The sequence below is a fragment of the Meleagris gallopavo genome, chromosome 1, assembly GCF_905368555.1.
Source record: "Meleagris gallopavo chromosome 1, MGAL_WU_HG_1.1, whole genome shotgun sequence".
In the NCBI taxonomy this organism is placed as follows: Eukaryota; Metazoa; Chordata; class Aves; order Galliformes; family Phasianidae; genus Meleagris; species Meleagris gallopavo.
Genome location: NC_139404.1, coordinates 81,633,104 through 81,649,706, shown reverse-complemented (window position 1 = coordinate 81,649,706; position 16,603 = coordinate 81,633,104). Strand labels below are relative to the sequence as shown.

The 16,603-nt window shown below is 46.7% G+C and overlaps 1 protein-coding gene across 2 annotated transcripts; it reads right to left on the bottom strand.

Annotated features, from left to right (window-relative positions):
- Positions 1-3,105: 3,105 nt before the first annotated feature.
- Positions 3,106-16,393, bottom strand: DRD3 (dopamine receptor D3). 2 transcript variants are annotated; one of them, XM_085237566.1, is made up of 7 exons: positions 16,298-16,393; positions 13,504-13,792; positions 7,579-7,691; positions 6,265-6,407; positions 5,586-5,782; positions 4,416-4,761; positions 3,106-4,039 (listed from the first exon to the last, which is right to left on the bottom strand). In XM_085237566.1, the coding sequence occupies exons 2-7, from the start codon at positions 13,783-13,785 to the stop codon at positions 3,843-3,845; spliced, it is 1,278 nt and encodes a 425-aa protein (XP_085093692.1). In that variant the 5' UTR covers positions 13,786-13,792; positions 16,298-16,393; the 3' UTR covers positions 3,106-3,842. The 2 variants fall into 2 exon arrangements, with proteins under 2 accessions (XP_085093692.1, XP_085093685.1); XM_085237559.1 differs by having other exon boundaries at positions 13,504-13,795; positions 16,298-16,392.
- Between the last annotated feature and the right edge of the window lie 210 nt (positions 16,394-16,603).

The following is a 16,603-nucleotide window of genomic DNA, read 5'->3' as shown; positions in this document are numbered from 1 at the left end:
AGAGACACACAGTCCCATCGCAAGCATGCTTCTGCCCAGTGAAAAGTAGACCTTATTGTGCTGTTTGATTAGCAATGCTCACAGCTGCAGGATAAAACTTATTAAAACTGACAAGAGTCCCCAGGCCAGGGAACCAGAAAGGTCTCTCCAACATCACCAAGCATAGAGCTGGCTGGTGCTTGTCTTGCCAAGATGCTTAAATCATTACTCTGAAATTAATTTTTAATTTTGCTCATTTTCTGCTTTGGCTCTAGAGGCTTTCTGTTTCTTTGTTTCACATTTCTAGAGGCATTTTAGGGAAAAACTGAGAACAGTGTCTAGCAGGATGGGACTTGCTGATGTGCCGTCAGAATCATGAGGGAGGATCCGGAGAACTCTTTGCCTGGGCCTAGGGGGAGAGCATCCCTACTGAAGAGAGGCATGGCTGATGGGCTGCGGTTCTGGCAGCTGAGACTGAGTGAAACCAACGTGAAGTTTGATGTGAGAAATGCCTTCTTTAACCCAGAGCAGAAGGGGCTAAGGGGAGGCTCCATGGCGACCTACAGCTTCTCACAAGGGGAGCAGAGGAGTAGCGCTGAGCTCTGCTCTGTGTGACAGTGACAGGGCTCGAGGGAATGGCATGGAGTTGTGTCAGGGGAAGGGCAGCTGGGGGTTAGGGACAGGGTCTGCACCACAGGGCGGTGGGCATGGAACAGCCTGCCCAGGGCAGTGGGCGCCACGGCCCCAAGCTGCTGGAGTTCAAGGAGTGTTTGTACACTGTGCTCAGACATAGGGTTTGGATTTTGGGTGTTCCTATGTGGGGCCAGGAATTGGACTCAGTGATCCTTGTGTGTCCCTTCTAACTCGGCTTGTTCTGTGATTGTATGATCGTAACTCCTATTCAGTGTCATAGGAGCTGATGCTGGCTTTGAAGACATCGTTGTTGTTAGGAGAAGTTCACTTCATTTGTTCACTAGATGGCTAATTCAGATCTGGGATACTTGCATTGGTCTGAAGCAGAACTGGCATTCCTGCTCTCTCCCTGGGAGATGTGACACCACGCAGGTCAGGAGTATTTGCAGGCTGCTAGAGCCTGTCATCATATCATGAGCGGACCTTCACACAGGTTCTCTGACTGTCCACAGTTCCTGCTCCTAGTTTTCTGTGTATCACCAGTATTAGTAGCTTGCAGCCCCACTGGTCCTTCCTCCAAATGCTGGCAGTGATTGACCGGGTTTTTCAAAAGCTGTCAGATAAGTAGCAGCGTCTGAAGCAGAGCTTTGGTTTGCACTGAGCTTAAACAAAGCTCTATCTTATGTAAGGCTGCCTTGCCAGAGTAGCTGCTGGCCTGAGTGGTTGTGCTGACCCCAGCTGTCAGCAGAGGACCAACCTGGGGAAAATAGGAGTGCAGTTGCCACCCTGGCTTCCCTTGCACAGGCTGAAATACTGCAGTCTCCAGGTGTTCTTTGCCCAAGCAGGAGTTGCTTGTGCTTTGACCCATAGCAAGGTGCAGCTGAATAGGTGGCCTGCCTGTCCCTTAAGGGAGGCTTCATAGTGGGGAAGAGAGACTTTCTGCAAGGCTTTGCAGTGGTTTGTCCTAATTGTAGCCTGAACAATGGTTCATTTACAAATATGACTGTATCTGAGACTGTTAAAATGACATGTCCCACAGCTGGAGCATGGTAGCTGAGCGTGGGCACTGGCGGAGCATGATGGCTGCCACACAGCAGCCTGAGGAGAGGTCACAGACTGAGAGGCGCCATGGAAGACAGGTTCTACCTGAACAAGGCATGGCAGTATGCGGGCTGCAGCGGCTTAATCGCAGCCTTCTGTGGGTTGGGACTAATGTCTGCCAGGAGAAATGGTGGAGAAAGGAGTAAATGGTGTTTTTCAGTCAATTTTTTCATGTGTGCTGTGCCACTGCTCCAAGATATGTCTAGATAGGCAGTGCTTGGATGTCTTCCTCATGCCTTAGTGGGCAAACTACTGTTGTTTCCTATGGGTTTGGGTTTTGCCAGCTCCCTTCTGTCTCCAGAGGCTCTTAACTCTCCTTAAAACCACCACAGAGATGCTTTCTGGCTCTTTTGTCTGCTGGTTTGATCACAAACGATGTCTAGCACAGGGGACCTTTAGTATCCTATCCCTGCTACCATGTGGAGCACAGTGAGGGTGGGCATAGACCTGGCTGTGCCACATGCCTGTTGTGCCATGACAGCAATGCAGGCTTCCCAGTTCTGTGAATTATGTGCAGCCTATGGCAGGCTCCAAGCTCCCTCTCTACCTCCGTGGGAGAGAAGCTTCTGCATCTTCCAAGGGCTGATGTTGGAGTAGCGAGGAGTACAACAGCTCATAGCACTTTCACTTGCTTCTACTCCTTGGGCTTTCCTGCAAGGCCACTTGTGTTCTTATTGCCGTGGTAAGACTGGGGCATAGAACTCAAGCAGTATTTGAAAGAGGGAAAAAGTCACTGTTTTATTTTGGAACTGAATTTTTGTGATTGTGGGTGGATTTTGTGATGGGTTTTGCTTAAGAAAAAGGTTCAGATTCAAGTAAGATTGGACTGAACATAACAACTGAGAAATGCTAGGTCAGTGTCCAAAATGGACTCACCCTTTAAAAGACCTGTTTCCTATTTTCCACCTTTCTGTCAACTCTATGTAAAGAAACCAAAGCTGGTCTCTGGTGGTCTGTGTTATGACAGCATCTTAATGAGAATAACTGGGGCAGCAATCTTTCCACAGGTTGATTCGCTGGATTTATCCCCAGCATATCCTGAGTGCCTCCTTTGCAGTCCAGCACCTCTACGCAGATGGAATAACACTGCCACATGCCTGTTTAGCATAGCTGAGAAATGAATTTACCACATTTTCGGAATTTGTCTGCGGGAGGCTTTTACAACAGGCATTGATTTATTCCCCAGTTTCACTAGTGCTTCACTGTGTGAGGCCTGGAGAAACACTTTCCTGCTTTGTTCTGTATTAGTAAAAGGCAAGCACTAATAATGACCTTGTGTGAGTGCCTGGGAGGATGATCGCTTCACAGAGGGAAAGTGCTGAGAGGGCTACCAGTGAGAAAAGGCTTATGGCAAATGTGGCAAACAGATCCCACAAAAGCACCAAAACTTCCAATTAGATATGTGTTTTATTGGATTACTGCAGTTACAATACAGTATGAAGAGCATCTCTCCATGCAAACTATACATGCTAGTGTCCCACCTCAAAACCCATCAAACAAGAGAAGGACAATGTTTTGGCTTTGTATTAGGAAAGAGAGAAAGCACTGCCTGGATGGAGAAGCCAAGGTGTAGAAGGCATAGAGGACTTGTAGTTATGCCCAAAGCTGTCAAACAAGCGTGGCTAACAGCACTGCTAAGCCAAAGCTTGGGAGAAAGAACTGGGGCCCCTGGTGAGCCTCTCTGGATCCTGTACAGTGAGAGGGGAAAATGGGAGAAACATCAGGACTGTCCTAGGATGGGTTTTTCTGTACAGGGAGAAGAGCATTAGACTGCTCTGGCATAAGACCAACTGATGTGGCCTAGCAGGACTCATCTGCTGTTTTGACCTAGGAGCTATCGGAGATGGATTTGTGGAATACCACAAAGAAAGGAGACCATGGAAGTACTGCTCCAGAACAGCTATGGGAAACTGGGCCAGCCTGCATGCTGACATTTGGGTTGACAAGGGGACTGATGAGCTGGCCTGAGGTGCCAGTTATTTCTTACTGGAGGGATGTTATCAAAACTGTCTCCCCAGGGCTGTGCTGTGAGAGCAGGTATTGCAGCAGTCAGAATGAATCCTTATTCTGGTCGTGCTTTGAATGAGGTTCAGCGCATTCCCGAACAACCAGAAATGCTGGCCCTTCCGTCAGCAGCAGAGGATCTTGAGGAAGGCTCTGCGGAAGTCAGTGTTGAAGGTGGTGTAGATGATGGGATTGAGGGCGCTGTTGACATAACCAAGCCAGGTGCTGGCACTGTACAGCCCTGGGGGCACATGGCAAGCCAGGCAGTGGGTGTTGAGGATGTGAATCAAGAAGAATGGCATCCAGCAGACTATGAATGTCCCTGAATTTAAAGAAAGAAAACAAACTCTTACTTCAGAGAGAATCAACAACATGGAAAGAGGGCTACACATGTGCCCTCGTCCCTGACCCTTTCACTATTTCCCTGCAGCCTGGTACACCTGTCTGCCTTTGGTAAATGCAGAAGGTGACATTAATTCCTGATGGAGAGGGACTTTGCAAGAGTTCAGATTCCTCAGAGTCAGTTATGTTAACGAGTACAGTACTCAGATGAGTACAATACTTTAGATGTGGCCTGCTGACAGTGGCCAAAACTTAGGAGGGAAGACTACTGCCTTAGCTGTTTTAAAGAGTTATGATGAGGGCTGCTTTACTTCCCTGTTAGTACTCAGTTAATGAGGGAACTGGATCTCACTCACCCAGAACAATAGCCAGCATCTGTGTAGCCTTCCTCTCCCGAAGCTGGATCAGCCGGGGCTGCTGGTGCGCTAGCTTCACAGAGCTGACAGTTTTCCCATTACTGAGCCTCTGTACCTCCAGCTCAGGATTCTTACTCTTTCTCCTCTCTTCCAGCCTGTTGTGTTGTGGAGTCCCAGATGTCTTGCTGAGAGATCTATCTTGGCAGAAGCTGCGGTACTGCTGGAGGCTGAAGGCAGTCAGCAACTTTCTTTTGGTAGACATCTTGTGGTCTGAACATTTGAGCTGGAAACAAGGGCAAAATGGGCCCTGGCATCTGTTTGGCAAAGTTTTCCTCTTGATGTGTTCCTGCAAAAGAGGATGCCACAGAGGAACTTGGAACCATCTCATCTGTTCATTGGGTCAAAGGGTGATGAGAGGAGTTGTAGGAGTTATTTTTAGCCTGTACCATTTATTGGGTGTAAGACTAACCTCTGGGGATGGCACAAAATCTAGTGATCGGGACTGGCCTTATGAGAAGGATGAACCACAGTGTGACAGCTCTCTGCCTCTATCCCTCCAAGGAGAAGCACGAGACCAATAAGAGTTGAACCTCCTGCTCTGCTAACATCTCACTTGTTGTGCTGTATTGGCCCTGATACCCTAAACATTCTGACCCTTTCCTAATGTACTTTACTCTGAGAAAATGGTTAAAACAAATGGGCTTGCATGGCTTGTCTGACCAGGTGATCCCCTTCAAATTACTGTGTTGGTTCCCTTGAGCATTTTGAACTCTAAGTGTGATGAATAAATATTTTTTATTAATAATCTAGGTCATTAAAGTCTGTGAAGCCTCAAGAATGAAATTTCATAGAGTAAAAATCAATAAATGAATAAATCAGTTTCATTGGCAGAGAAAGGACAGCTCAGAAGGAACAGTGGTGCGCTGTGCTCTTTTCCATTGCCTGGATCCAGAGGCAGAGATACACTTGAGATATCTTGTTTCTAGAGTGCTAAAAAAGGACTTAACTAAAGCTTCTGCAACTCAAATATCATGGTGTATTAATGAAGGATGGGATGAAAAGATGTCATATCCTTTCTTTGTGCTTTTGATTCTGTGCTTTGACCCTCTGAAGAGATGATAAATGCCCTGTCCTTTTTGACAGTTCCTACTGTGTTCATGTGGATCTTACTTTGTGTGTAAAACATGGTTTGGTGCTGGCGTTGTAGCTGCACTGCCGAGTGAGGGTTCTCTTCTTTTGCCTTTGTCTTAGCACGAGGTAAATCCGGACATAGAGCAGAAGGGTCACCATGAAGGGGAGGTAGAAGGATACCAAAGAGGAGTAGATTATGAAAACAGGATTGGATATTGAACAGACACTGGGATCCCCTGGGGAGGAGAAAAAAGAGAGAGGAATGGCTGAGTTGCTTCAGTTTATTGGAAGGAGGCCCTAGTGTATTGGCAAAGCAGGTAATATGCTGGCTGAGGGACAAGGGCAGTCTAAAGAATGCAAGCATCTCCAGTCTCCTTTATTGCAAATTATACTGTGGCCTACCCAGTCACCTAAACGGTGTTTAAAACCAGCTCTGCCTCAGACCATCTAGCATGACCCATCATGCATCTGCTTGTTCTTCTGGCCAACAGCTGTGCCCGCTTCTCTCACTTCAATTTCTATTCTTCCTCAGAAGATCCTTTCTCCTTTGTCCTTTCTCCCATTCCTGACATCTTCTGAGATGCTCTTTCCAGTTCCCTAAAATTTCTTATAGCTTCAAGCAAGGAACCTGCAAGTTCCATGCTAAATGACCTGGCCATATAAAGGGAGCTCCACTGCCAGGCCCACCCTGTGTGCTGTTGTTCAGGATGTCACTTACCTGTAGTATTGAAGCCGAAGAGGAGAGGGCATGACACTGCGAATGCCAGCATCCAGACTACCACGATCATGAGAGAGACCCTCCTGCAGGAGCTCTGCCCAGTGTTGTACTGGTACTGCACTGGTTTCACCACTGCAGTGTATCTGTGAACCAAACCGGCTCCAGAAAAAGGAGAGGTAAGAATGGCGGGAGGAAAAGCATCAGGTTTTAAAAGGAGGAAGGAAAGCAACACAGGGAATGTGATGGTAGAAGTGATGAAGGGATGGAAAAGGAAAGAAGAACAGATGATGGATCAGCAGTTTGCAGAAATGATAAGCACGGTATTGTGGGGAGGAACAAAGGAAAACAGAGTTAGTTGGCAGCATTGGGGAGAAATGCGTGCAGAAGTGCTGGTGTGAAGCCACAAGATTTGTGGTATCAGATGGGCCCCTCAGCCCCCCAGGGTTACATGTGCACTGCTGGGAAGGAGCACTCTCTGGAGCAACCATGGCCCATTCTGCTGTGCCTCAGCTGCCCTCCCTGGTGTTGGCCATGTGGCCAGCCAGATGATTGCCCACCGGTGTGTATTCAGAAACATTTGGGTGCCAGGGTACCCTAGAAAACAGCTCCACAAGCCTGGGATTTGGAAAGCTCAGGGGTCTTGGCTTGAAGATCAGCCAGTGACAGAACTGAACTGAAATGGAAAAAGATGCTCCTATGGAGAAACATTGGTCCAGCCCATTGCTGAGAGCTGCCTCTTTAGTTTAGCTTTGAACCAGAAATTACAAAGGTAGAGTATGTTATGCTTCTTCCTTCCCCTTCTGATCCCTGTAAGGAGGAAGTTTAGGGCATAAGTGGACCACATGCGCCAAGGTCTTGACTCCCAGCTCTCACTGCTGCCTAGAAAAAGCTGAATTTTAAGACACAGAAAAATAGGACAGGGCCGAAGATTATGCAGCAATAATCTTCTCCCCTCTGTATGTATATGGCAGGACTTTCTTTAGTAAATCTTCCTGGGGAAATATCTCTACTCAGTGGGAACTAGATGATTGATTCTGGTTTCTACCTTCAGAAAGAATGAGGATGTGGCTGACCATCAAAGCATAATGCTTTATTGTTTGTGTATCTCTACCTTTTCTTAAGTGTAGACATCTTCTAGCACACTGTGGGCTAAACTATATTCATAGCTGTAGAGACAATGACAGACTTGATGGAAAGCTTATGTTCCTGAGGATGCTGGTGCTATGTGTGCAAATCCCTCATCCACATCCCTTACATGGTTATCTGGGGCCTACACTCCCCTGAGCTATTCTCCTGTGTGTACCTGGTACTCACCTGTCAATGCTGATGGCACAGAGGTTTAAAATGCTGGCTGTGCACATCATGACATCCATGGTGACAAAGACATCGCAACAGATGCGGCTGAAAGTCCAGACTCCCCCAGTCACCTGCATCAGGAATCACAAAGCTGTCAGCCCTGTTCTTCATCAAGTTCTAAAAAAGTTATATACAAGAGGGTGCTCTCCTCCAAGCACCTCAACATCAAGATGAATTTGTATTCACTGTGATGCTCAGGGCAAAACTGATGCATCTATGTGATGTTCTGGATAACATGTGGTGAGTCACAGAAAATCCAGGAGCTGAATTTAACTGCTTTACTTACTCTTACAGAAGGAGGCAGTGTGCAGAAATAGACAGCAGCTGTCGATTTTCTTATGGCTTAGTATGATAAATTAAATTAAGTATGGTATCACTGTATACATTCTTTGATTAAGAATTATCTGAGGAAATCTAAGGGCTAAAAGTGTTTCTCAACTTAGTTGTTGGAGTTCTGCTGGAGTTCTTTTGTAACCACTGAGCTTGAAAAATGCTGAAAATCTTATGCATTTGTGCAGGAAGCAGAGACCTGAGACCCGAGGCTTCTCCAGAACCTCATCTGGATTCTTATCTCAGTTACAGATTTCTATTATTAGATCTGAATGAGAATAAAAAACTATTCAGATAAGGGGTTTTGGGTCACTACCTTGTCTAGCTTTTGTTCTGCTTGCTTTGAATTTTTAATCAGGAAAGCTTAGCTGCGGCCAATCTTTGAGATGGAGAAATACATTTTTTGGCCCAGGTGTTGAGATCTTCGCAATTGACATTTTCATCTGGTAACAGCATGCTCCAAACACTGTGTGGCACTGCTGTGCATGGGTCACCTCCCCTCGAGGCTGCAATGGTGGCCTGGCTCAGAGGGAGGTGGTCAAGGAGCACCTGCTCCTTGCAGGAGACGAACAAGGAAGCATCTTGCTCTAAAACAGATAAGCCTAATGAATGAATACAGCTAAGATCTGAAGTAGTGCATGTAGTTTTGGGGCCCAGCATAGGAAAGACACTGATGAACTGGACTAAGTCCAGCAGTGGGCCACTGAGATGGTCCTGAGGGGTTGAAGCATTTGTGAGAAGCTGAGGCAACAGGCCTTGATCAGCCTGGAGAAGTAACTTTGTGGGGACCTAGCAACAGCCCCTCAGTATCTAATGGGAGGTATTAAGAGAGTTGGAGCCAGATTACTGAAAAGCTAGGCTTTTCTCAACAGTGTGTGGCAGGAAAAATAAGAGACTACAGGCATTCACCGAATGAAGAGAGGTTCAAAGTCGTAATGAAGCAGTGGAGGAGGTTTCCTGGAGAGGCTGTGCAGGCTCCATCCTTCGATGTTTTCAAGAACCAATTGGATAGAGCCCCGAGCAGCCTGTTCTGACCTCATGGGTTGACCCTGCCTCAAGTTGGAGTGGGATCAGAGGCCCCCAGAATTGTCCTGTGATCTTGTGAATATGTGTCAGCAACCTACCTGTCAGGACTCTGGGGCCATGCAGCATAGAAAAAGGCTGATGAGGCATGAAAGGTGTAACAGCTTCTTACAAATGACTTTTCTTAGAATGGGTGTGTGCTCCTCCTTCAGCCCCTGCTCCCCCATCTACATCACTGATCTTAGCTTAAGTCATTTATTGTATCCTGTCTCTCTTGGGAGATTTGTATCAGATGAAATGGAGAGAGGGTGATGAGATGCTGGAACGGGTTGCCCAGAGAGGCGGTGGATGTCTGGTCCCTGCAGGTGTTCAAGGCCAGGTTGGATGGGGCCCTGGGCAGTCTGATCTGGTTGGTGTCAGTCCTGCCTATGGCGGGGATTTGGATCTGGATGATCTTTAAGGTCTTTTTCCAACCTAAGCCACTGTGATGTCTATTATGTCTTTGATGATGTCTAAGACAAGAGCTAGACAACTGAAAATTCCCATACCAGGACAGGCTGGAGATGGTGCCACAAGGGGTGCCCTTTTCTTGTAGGTCAATGGGTCAACACTGGCAAGCATCGGTACCTGAGAGGGGTGCAGCTCACCGCAGAGAGAAACAACACTAATGCACTCTGCATGGATTACTTTTTTTCAAGGTTGTTCAAGAAATCATCCTGAGAAACTGTCACGTTTTCGACTGTTCCTGTGCCACCACTCCTGCACACGAGCACAGAATTTTGCTGAGGTGAGCTTTGCCTTCAGGGTGTTCTCTGCTGGGCCCAGCTGCTGTATGTCAAAAGTCAGGCACTGAACTGACTGCTAGAGGAACATTAGATCCCCTAGCACTGAATGGATGCACGGGAGAGAAAGGAAATCAGCCTACAAAACACAGAAAAGAACTGTACTTTCATCTTCAGTTTTCTTATAAATTTTCTTGTGCTTTTGAGGTGCCTTTGTTTCCTTTTCAAAAACAGCAAGCAAAAAGAAAGAAGAAAAACAAAACCTACCTTAGAGATTTTCTGCACAATTAGAAAGTTACTAGATGTACAAACTGAAGGCTGCAGTTCAGAGACTTGATCAGATAGGTTTCTTTTTTAAGGAAATCCCACATCATTTGTGCATTAGATGCAGATTTTGAGACCCGTTTGCCCACTTCAAAACATCTAATTATAAATGCTGGAAATCTTTGCAGTGGGACCTAATAAAGGGTGCTTCTGTAGTGCTAGGCAAAATACAATATTCTCTGTGTGTGTGTATGTGTGTGTGTTTGTGTGAGAGAGAGATCTGTGAAGTCTGAAGAATATCTCACCAGGAATTGCTGGCAGGTGTTTGCATGAAGCCAGCTGCTGCTATCCTAGCAGATGTGCAAGCACTTAATGGAAGGAGTTTCTAAGGTCCTGAGCATATTTGAACACAAAGCCCAAAGAGGAGCTCTGGGAATGCGGACCATTAAAACTGAAGAAGCCGGTGGTGGCAATGGCTGTGAAGTGAACCCTCTCAGGATGATGTATTCAGATCACATCACTTGTATATTAAGCTGCTGCTTGTATTCAGGGGATGCTTGGCAGATAAAAATGTTGGGCTTAAAACCCATTCTAGCTTCTACCAGTCAGCATTAAAATGAGGGCCAGCCCCACAGAAGTCAGTGAAGAAGCTGATGTTTACATACATAAGAATACAGAATTTATTCCAGAATTGAATAAAGAAGTGCCTTTTTATTATAGTCCTTGTTCATGCTTTCAAATTTTATTTCTGCTCTTTATTTTCTTGTTCCACTCATCTTTGTTACAGAAGCAATAACTTGCCAAGGTTTTCATATGCTGGCAGGGCACCTATTCTTTATCCCTCTGGAGTCTTTTATCCAGGAATCTCAAAGCACATTGCAGGGATTAATTGAATGTCACCTCACAACTGCGTGGATGAGGTGGATGGTTAAATAATATTCTCCTCTTATAGATGATGAGAGCAAATCTCATGGAGATGAGCTGATACAATTTCTCATTACCACTCAGTGTGTGTACAGCAGAACTGAGAACAGAGTCCAGGATGAAATCCTGGTTCTGTCAAAGACAGAACAGCTAATGCTCCCTATGGACCATTCAGGTCAGGATCTCACCTTGTCCTACATGGTGACCAGCCTGCTTTATCCACAAAACTGTAGCATTATTATTTTTAAATTTGGAAAGTCTTCCAATCTAAAAACCATTTTTGTGCATTCATAAACTTATGCAAATCCATTACTCTCCTGAATCCCTAAAAATAAACAAAGAAATCTGTAAATCATATTAAAATAATGATGCGTGGATAGGAATAAATTAAGCATGAACACAAAGTTGCATCAGGTTTGTAAGCAGCTGTGCTTCTAAGCATGATCAGTTAAAGAGTTTTGTATTTAAGAGAAAGTTCTTCTTGGGGATGCCATTAGCACCCTGCAGCTGAGAAATCCCACTTATGCTTTTGCATGGCCAGAGAAACTAAAAGCATGCGTTCAGACAGGCCAGCTGACAAGTGGGAAACTGCTGGGGGCAGAGGCTGCTCCACAGATGTGCCCCTGTGCACACACTCTCCACAGCAATAGCAACTGGTAAGTCTTTTCTAATGCAATGCATATTGTGATTTCTTTCAAGTCTGGAATTATGTTTGAGGTAATGGAATATTCCTGTATGAGCAGTCTGAAATTAAATTTGATTTTAATAATATTTTTTAGATGCAATCAAAATGTATAGTCTTTTTTTTTAATTGGGTTGTCTTTCTTCTCCTTATTTCTTGCTTTTTGTTGTTCTTCCCTTCTTTATTGTTTCCATCTCTCCAACACCCCTTCCTATCCCATGAGGTAACATAACACCACCAAGGGGCACACGTCCTGCAGAGCAGCTCCAGGACTGTTCCACACAGATTAGTCTAAATATCACTATTAACTTCATTAGGAACGTGATCACACAAGCAGGATTATGATGCTTTGTTCTTTCATTCCAGAGTGATGCTATACATAAATAATTAACCATCAATACGCTTACTAATTAATGATGCTTGTACACAGAACAGATCCTTAATTTCTCTTAATTGTGGTCTTGCTGATACTGCAACAGATACAGTTTGGGAGAGGCTTGGTTTAACATAAGGGAAATGCCTGCACTCAGTGCCAAACTTTAGAGATCTGCTGGCTATTCAAAGTGCCCTGTTGACAGACGAGGGCTGCAGACCACTGCCATTCCACTGCTGCTTGATCAGATATCCTTGCACATGCACAGCTGGTTTGGCATTCGCTGGAGTTGTCCTGTATTGTCCTACTTTCTATTCATACTCTGTATAGCCCATATACACAAGTTAAAATCTCTCTCTGTTGCTGCTTTGCTTTGTGGGAAGGAGGTCAGCCAAAGGTGGGCAGCTGTCACCAGAATGCTTTACCCACCCTCTGGCCTGATCCCACCTTGCCCCTTAGAGAAGGAGCACAAGACTTCGTAGAGATCATAGCTCAGAGGCTTGTTCTGTCTCTGTTATCATGGGAACAGGGCTGACAGGGCACAGCTGAAAGCTTATGGTTCATAGGCATTCACTCTAATTTTTCTGGATCTACCAATTTACTTGAGTTAGCATGAAAATACTAAAGAGAACAGATACAAATGCCAGCTGTAGTGTGTTTTTCTGTATTTACTGTAGCAAAAACGTTTACTGCTGGAGTGGCTTCAGTAATTCAGGATTTTGCCACTGTGCGGGGGAATTTGGAGTTCATCTTTACTACCCTGTATCTGACAACGTTCTTCATATTTTCAGTCACACTACTATAGATTTACACCAGCCCAATGTGCAAAATTTGGGAAAGTGAGAATAAGACCCTGAGGGCTTGATGAATCCTTTGAAGTTATTGTGAAAACCCTCACTTGACTTAAAGAGATTTTGGAGCATGATCCTTAGCTTCATCTCTTTGTCAGCCTGCTTAGGTAATGTTACTTGGAGCTATCATCACAGACATTAAGGTTCTGAAGCTCCACAAGAAATGAGGATTTGACCATTCTTTTGTTTTCTTGCCAGCAGGCCGGGATTGATCTGGACTCTGAGATGAGTTCCTTTAAGATATTTCCACCCCCTTGCCTCCCCCTGTCATTCCTAATCCATCATAGTGCCTACTGGCAACCCTCCTGGCTGGTAGTAGCAGCTTCAAGGACATTAAAATTAAATGTTGTTAGCACACTGAGACCCAAAGCTGACATCACTGGAGGTAGCCCAGTTGCCATTTGAACTAAAAGAGCTGTGCCAGAAAGAGCTGGGCTCAGCATATGTGCTGGTGGGGTGTACTTGTCCAGCTTGACTATGGTCTCCTAGCGCCACGCATGGGCCATCACACACACCACAAGTGCTCCAGAGCTAGCTGGGAGGCTGAAATGAAAATGGGCTTTATCTGTCCCAGAGCTTGCCTATCCTGAATGCACACGGTCATGCCAGTTATCTTATACTCAGTGCTGCTTCACTTTTCCAAGACGTACTCACCTCCAGGTACACCACCCATGGCATCACCAAAGTAGCCACCAGCAAGTCCGCCACTGCCAGGCTTACCACAAGGTAGTTTGTGGTGGTTTGCAAGGTGCGCTCCCTCAGCACAGCTAAGCAGACCAGCACATTCCCAAAGATGATTGCCAAAATCAGGATGCAGTAACAGAGGGCATAGTAGGCATGTGAGCGTGGCAGGTCAGGTTCTGTTGTGTTACCTGCTCCACAGGGAACAGAGCTGGTGGTGTTAAGATGGATGCTGGCTCTTGTGAAGAGTGCCATGGGGATGCTGCTGCACAGAGAAAAAGATGAGTGAAAACTGAGCCATACAATAATTCTGAAGAATGATACATTTTGGTAGATGGTATACGTCTGTCATATTTCATTTGTGATGCTACTTCAAGTCAAATTTAGAGGTCTTTATTCTGCTCAAATAAAGGCAGAGCTTTATTTTACAGTCCTGGTTTGTTTTTCATTGAATCTAAGCCAAAAGAAGAATGCAATATTTCATTTGCTATCATAGAGCCATAGAATTATAGACTATCCCGAGTTGGAAAGGACCCAAGGGATCATCGAGTGCAACCCCCTGCTCCATACCAAACCCTATGTCTGAGAGCGCGGTCCAAATGCTCCTTGAACTCTGTCAGACTGGGGCCGTGCCCACAGCCCTGGGCAGGCTGTTCCATGCCCACCGCCCCCTGGTGCAGACCCTGTCCCTAACCCTCAGCTGCTGACACAGCTCCCCTGACACAGCTCCATGTCATTCCCTCGGGCCCTGCCGCTGCCACATAGAGCAGAGCTCAGCGCTGTTCCTCTGCTCCTCTCATGAGAAGCTGTAAGCCACCATGAGGCCTCTCCTCAGCTCCTCTGCTCTGGGCTGAGCACATCACAGGACCTCAGTTGCTCTCCATACACCTTGCCCTCCAGACCCTTCCTCATCTTCACAGCCCTCCTTTGGATGCTCTCTAATAGCCTGTCCGTCTCATTCTGTAGTACCCACAGCTGCAGCCAGTGCAGGAGGTGAGGCCGCACAGCACAGAGCAGAGTGGGACAACCCCTCCTCCTGCCCAGCTGGCAGTGCTGGGGCCTGCTGCACCTGAGAGTATGGCTGGCCCTTTGGGCTGCCAGGGCACTCCGCTGACTCACATTCAACTTTCAGCTTTTCATATTCAACTGTTTTCATCCAAACAGTTCATCTTACCAACCAATACAGTTGAGGAAAACAGCAGTAGTTTCAACTTGCACCAAAGTCACACCACACTACCACTTAGGACAGATGGGCATAAGTGCAGTCTAAAACAAAGCAGTCCATCGCACTTAGAAGACCCAACACATTTACCCAAATGAGAGCTTGGAGCTCCTATCTTTTCCCTGGGAAGCACTCTCCTTCTTCCCTCATTAAAAAACTCTTTATTATCTTCATGCAGTTGAGATCTCAGCAGCCTGGCAGAGATCGCACCTGCACTACTCAAGAAGGCTCTTGAACCCTGGCAGCCTCACAGTGAGCAACCACAGGCTGAATTACTCCTCTCCTACAATGTGTTCTCGTCCCAGGCCTTCTGTTCAAATGATGCTCAGCTTCAACCCTGCTTAGCATGCCAAATTTTTCAGTGCAGCCCCCATCTCATCCATATTGTGCTCTGTGTATTCCATGCCTGGCTGGAAGATACACTTCCTGTGCTGAAGAGCAAATCAACTTGTCATTTGGGATGGAATAATGGAAGGATGCGTGAAGCAAGGTCTGCATTTTTTTTTCTTACAATGGGCTTGTGATTGTGCTCAGGAACCTGCCCTTTTTTGATTCGGGAGGTTGATTTTCTCCTGATTTAGGATGCTAATTTTTTCAAGGTATATGAAGGCTGCTGTCCCAGGGTTGTCCTATGGCATTCAATTCCTTTTATCTGATTTTTTTTATCATTTTATTTTTTTTTACTAGTGCTTCCATTGCTAAACTCACTATCAGCATGACAGGTACAAAAGGCAAGGACAGAACATTGCAATGCCAGCACAATAAATAATATTCCTTGCTCCACCTTACCACTGAAGAAAACATCCACAATGTATGCACTTGTAGCTGTGTAATAGGCGATAATTGCTCCAATCCCTTTCATAGAAGCATCCTTCAAACTAAGCTACCCATGCTAGCCTGTTGTCATGAGAGGATGAGGGCTGAATGAGATGGCAGCTGATCCTCCCGTTCCACCAACACAGACAATCACAGAATCACAGAATCACAGAATTGTAGGGGTTGGACATCCTTCAGGACAGGATGAACCCAACTCCTACTATGAGCGTTTCATCTGCAAGTGCTTGTACTTGCCTCCCCTCTCTGTCTTTCTTCTGCCTGACCCGACCAAGAAGTTAAGACCCCCGCTGGATGTGAAGAATTCATTTCCAGTGGAGCCAGCATTGCTGCTGAGCCCAGGAACGGCGTTCCACAGAGCAGTCCCGCTGCAGCCACCCAAGTCGGGGCTCGCTGTACACCGACACGGCTCCACTGTCTAGGGCCACGAAAGGCGAGGTCCGTAGCACTGGAAGCAGCTGCCCAGCCCATAAGCAAAGCCACCCGAGAAAACGAACGAAAGGCACAAGGCTTTCGTGCTGCGCGGTTTGATAAGGGGTCCCTCCCGTACCTCATCGCAACCCAAAGCGCTATCATACCCCTTCCGCCAAGAGAGCCTCGCTGCTCCCATCCCCGCCGTGCTCCCCCTCTCCCACCTCTTATCGGAGTGCGGGGGTGAGGGCGACTGGGGGGCCCGGGGAGGGGATGAAGCAGGCGGCGAGTGAGACTTACCCCTTGCCCACTGCGCCCCGCCGTCGCGGCCGAGCAGGACTCGGGCTCGGTGCCGCCTCCTCCCCGCCCCGGCCCGGCCCCGGGGGCGGGCGGGGACCCGCGGTGGCAGGGTGGGCGGGAGTGGCGGCGGTCCGTGGGGCCGAAAGCCTTCTGGGGGTTCGGTGAGTGGGAACGTGGGGTGGTAGGATGGCAGCTGGGGCGTGGAACTGAAAAATCGTTAGTTAAAAGATCAAAGGAGAGAGGGATTTTACAAAGAAGAGAGTTATAGAAATCTGCCTTAAACCTGGGATGGAAGATGGCAAGTAG

Coding starts and splice junctions, on each gene's coding strand:
- DRD3 (XM_085237566.1), bottom strand. CDS start 13,785: ATGGCACTCTTCACAAGAGCCAGCATCCATCTTAACACCACCAGCTCT. Junction 4,762..5,585: donor AACCATGTTTTACACACAAA/GTAAGATCCACA, acceptor CCTCTTTTGCAG/GAACACATCAAGAGGAAAAC. Junction 4,040..4,415: donor GATGCTGGCTATTGTTCTGG/GTGAGTGAGATC, acceptor CTTTAAATTCAG/GGACATTCATAGTCTGCTGG.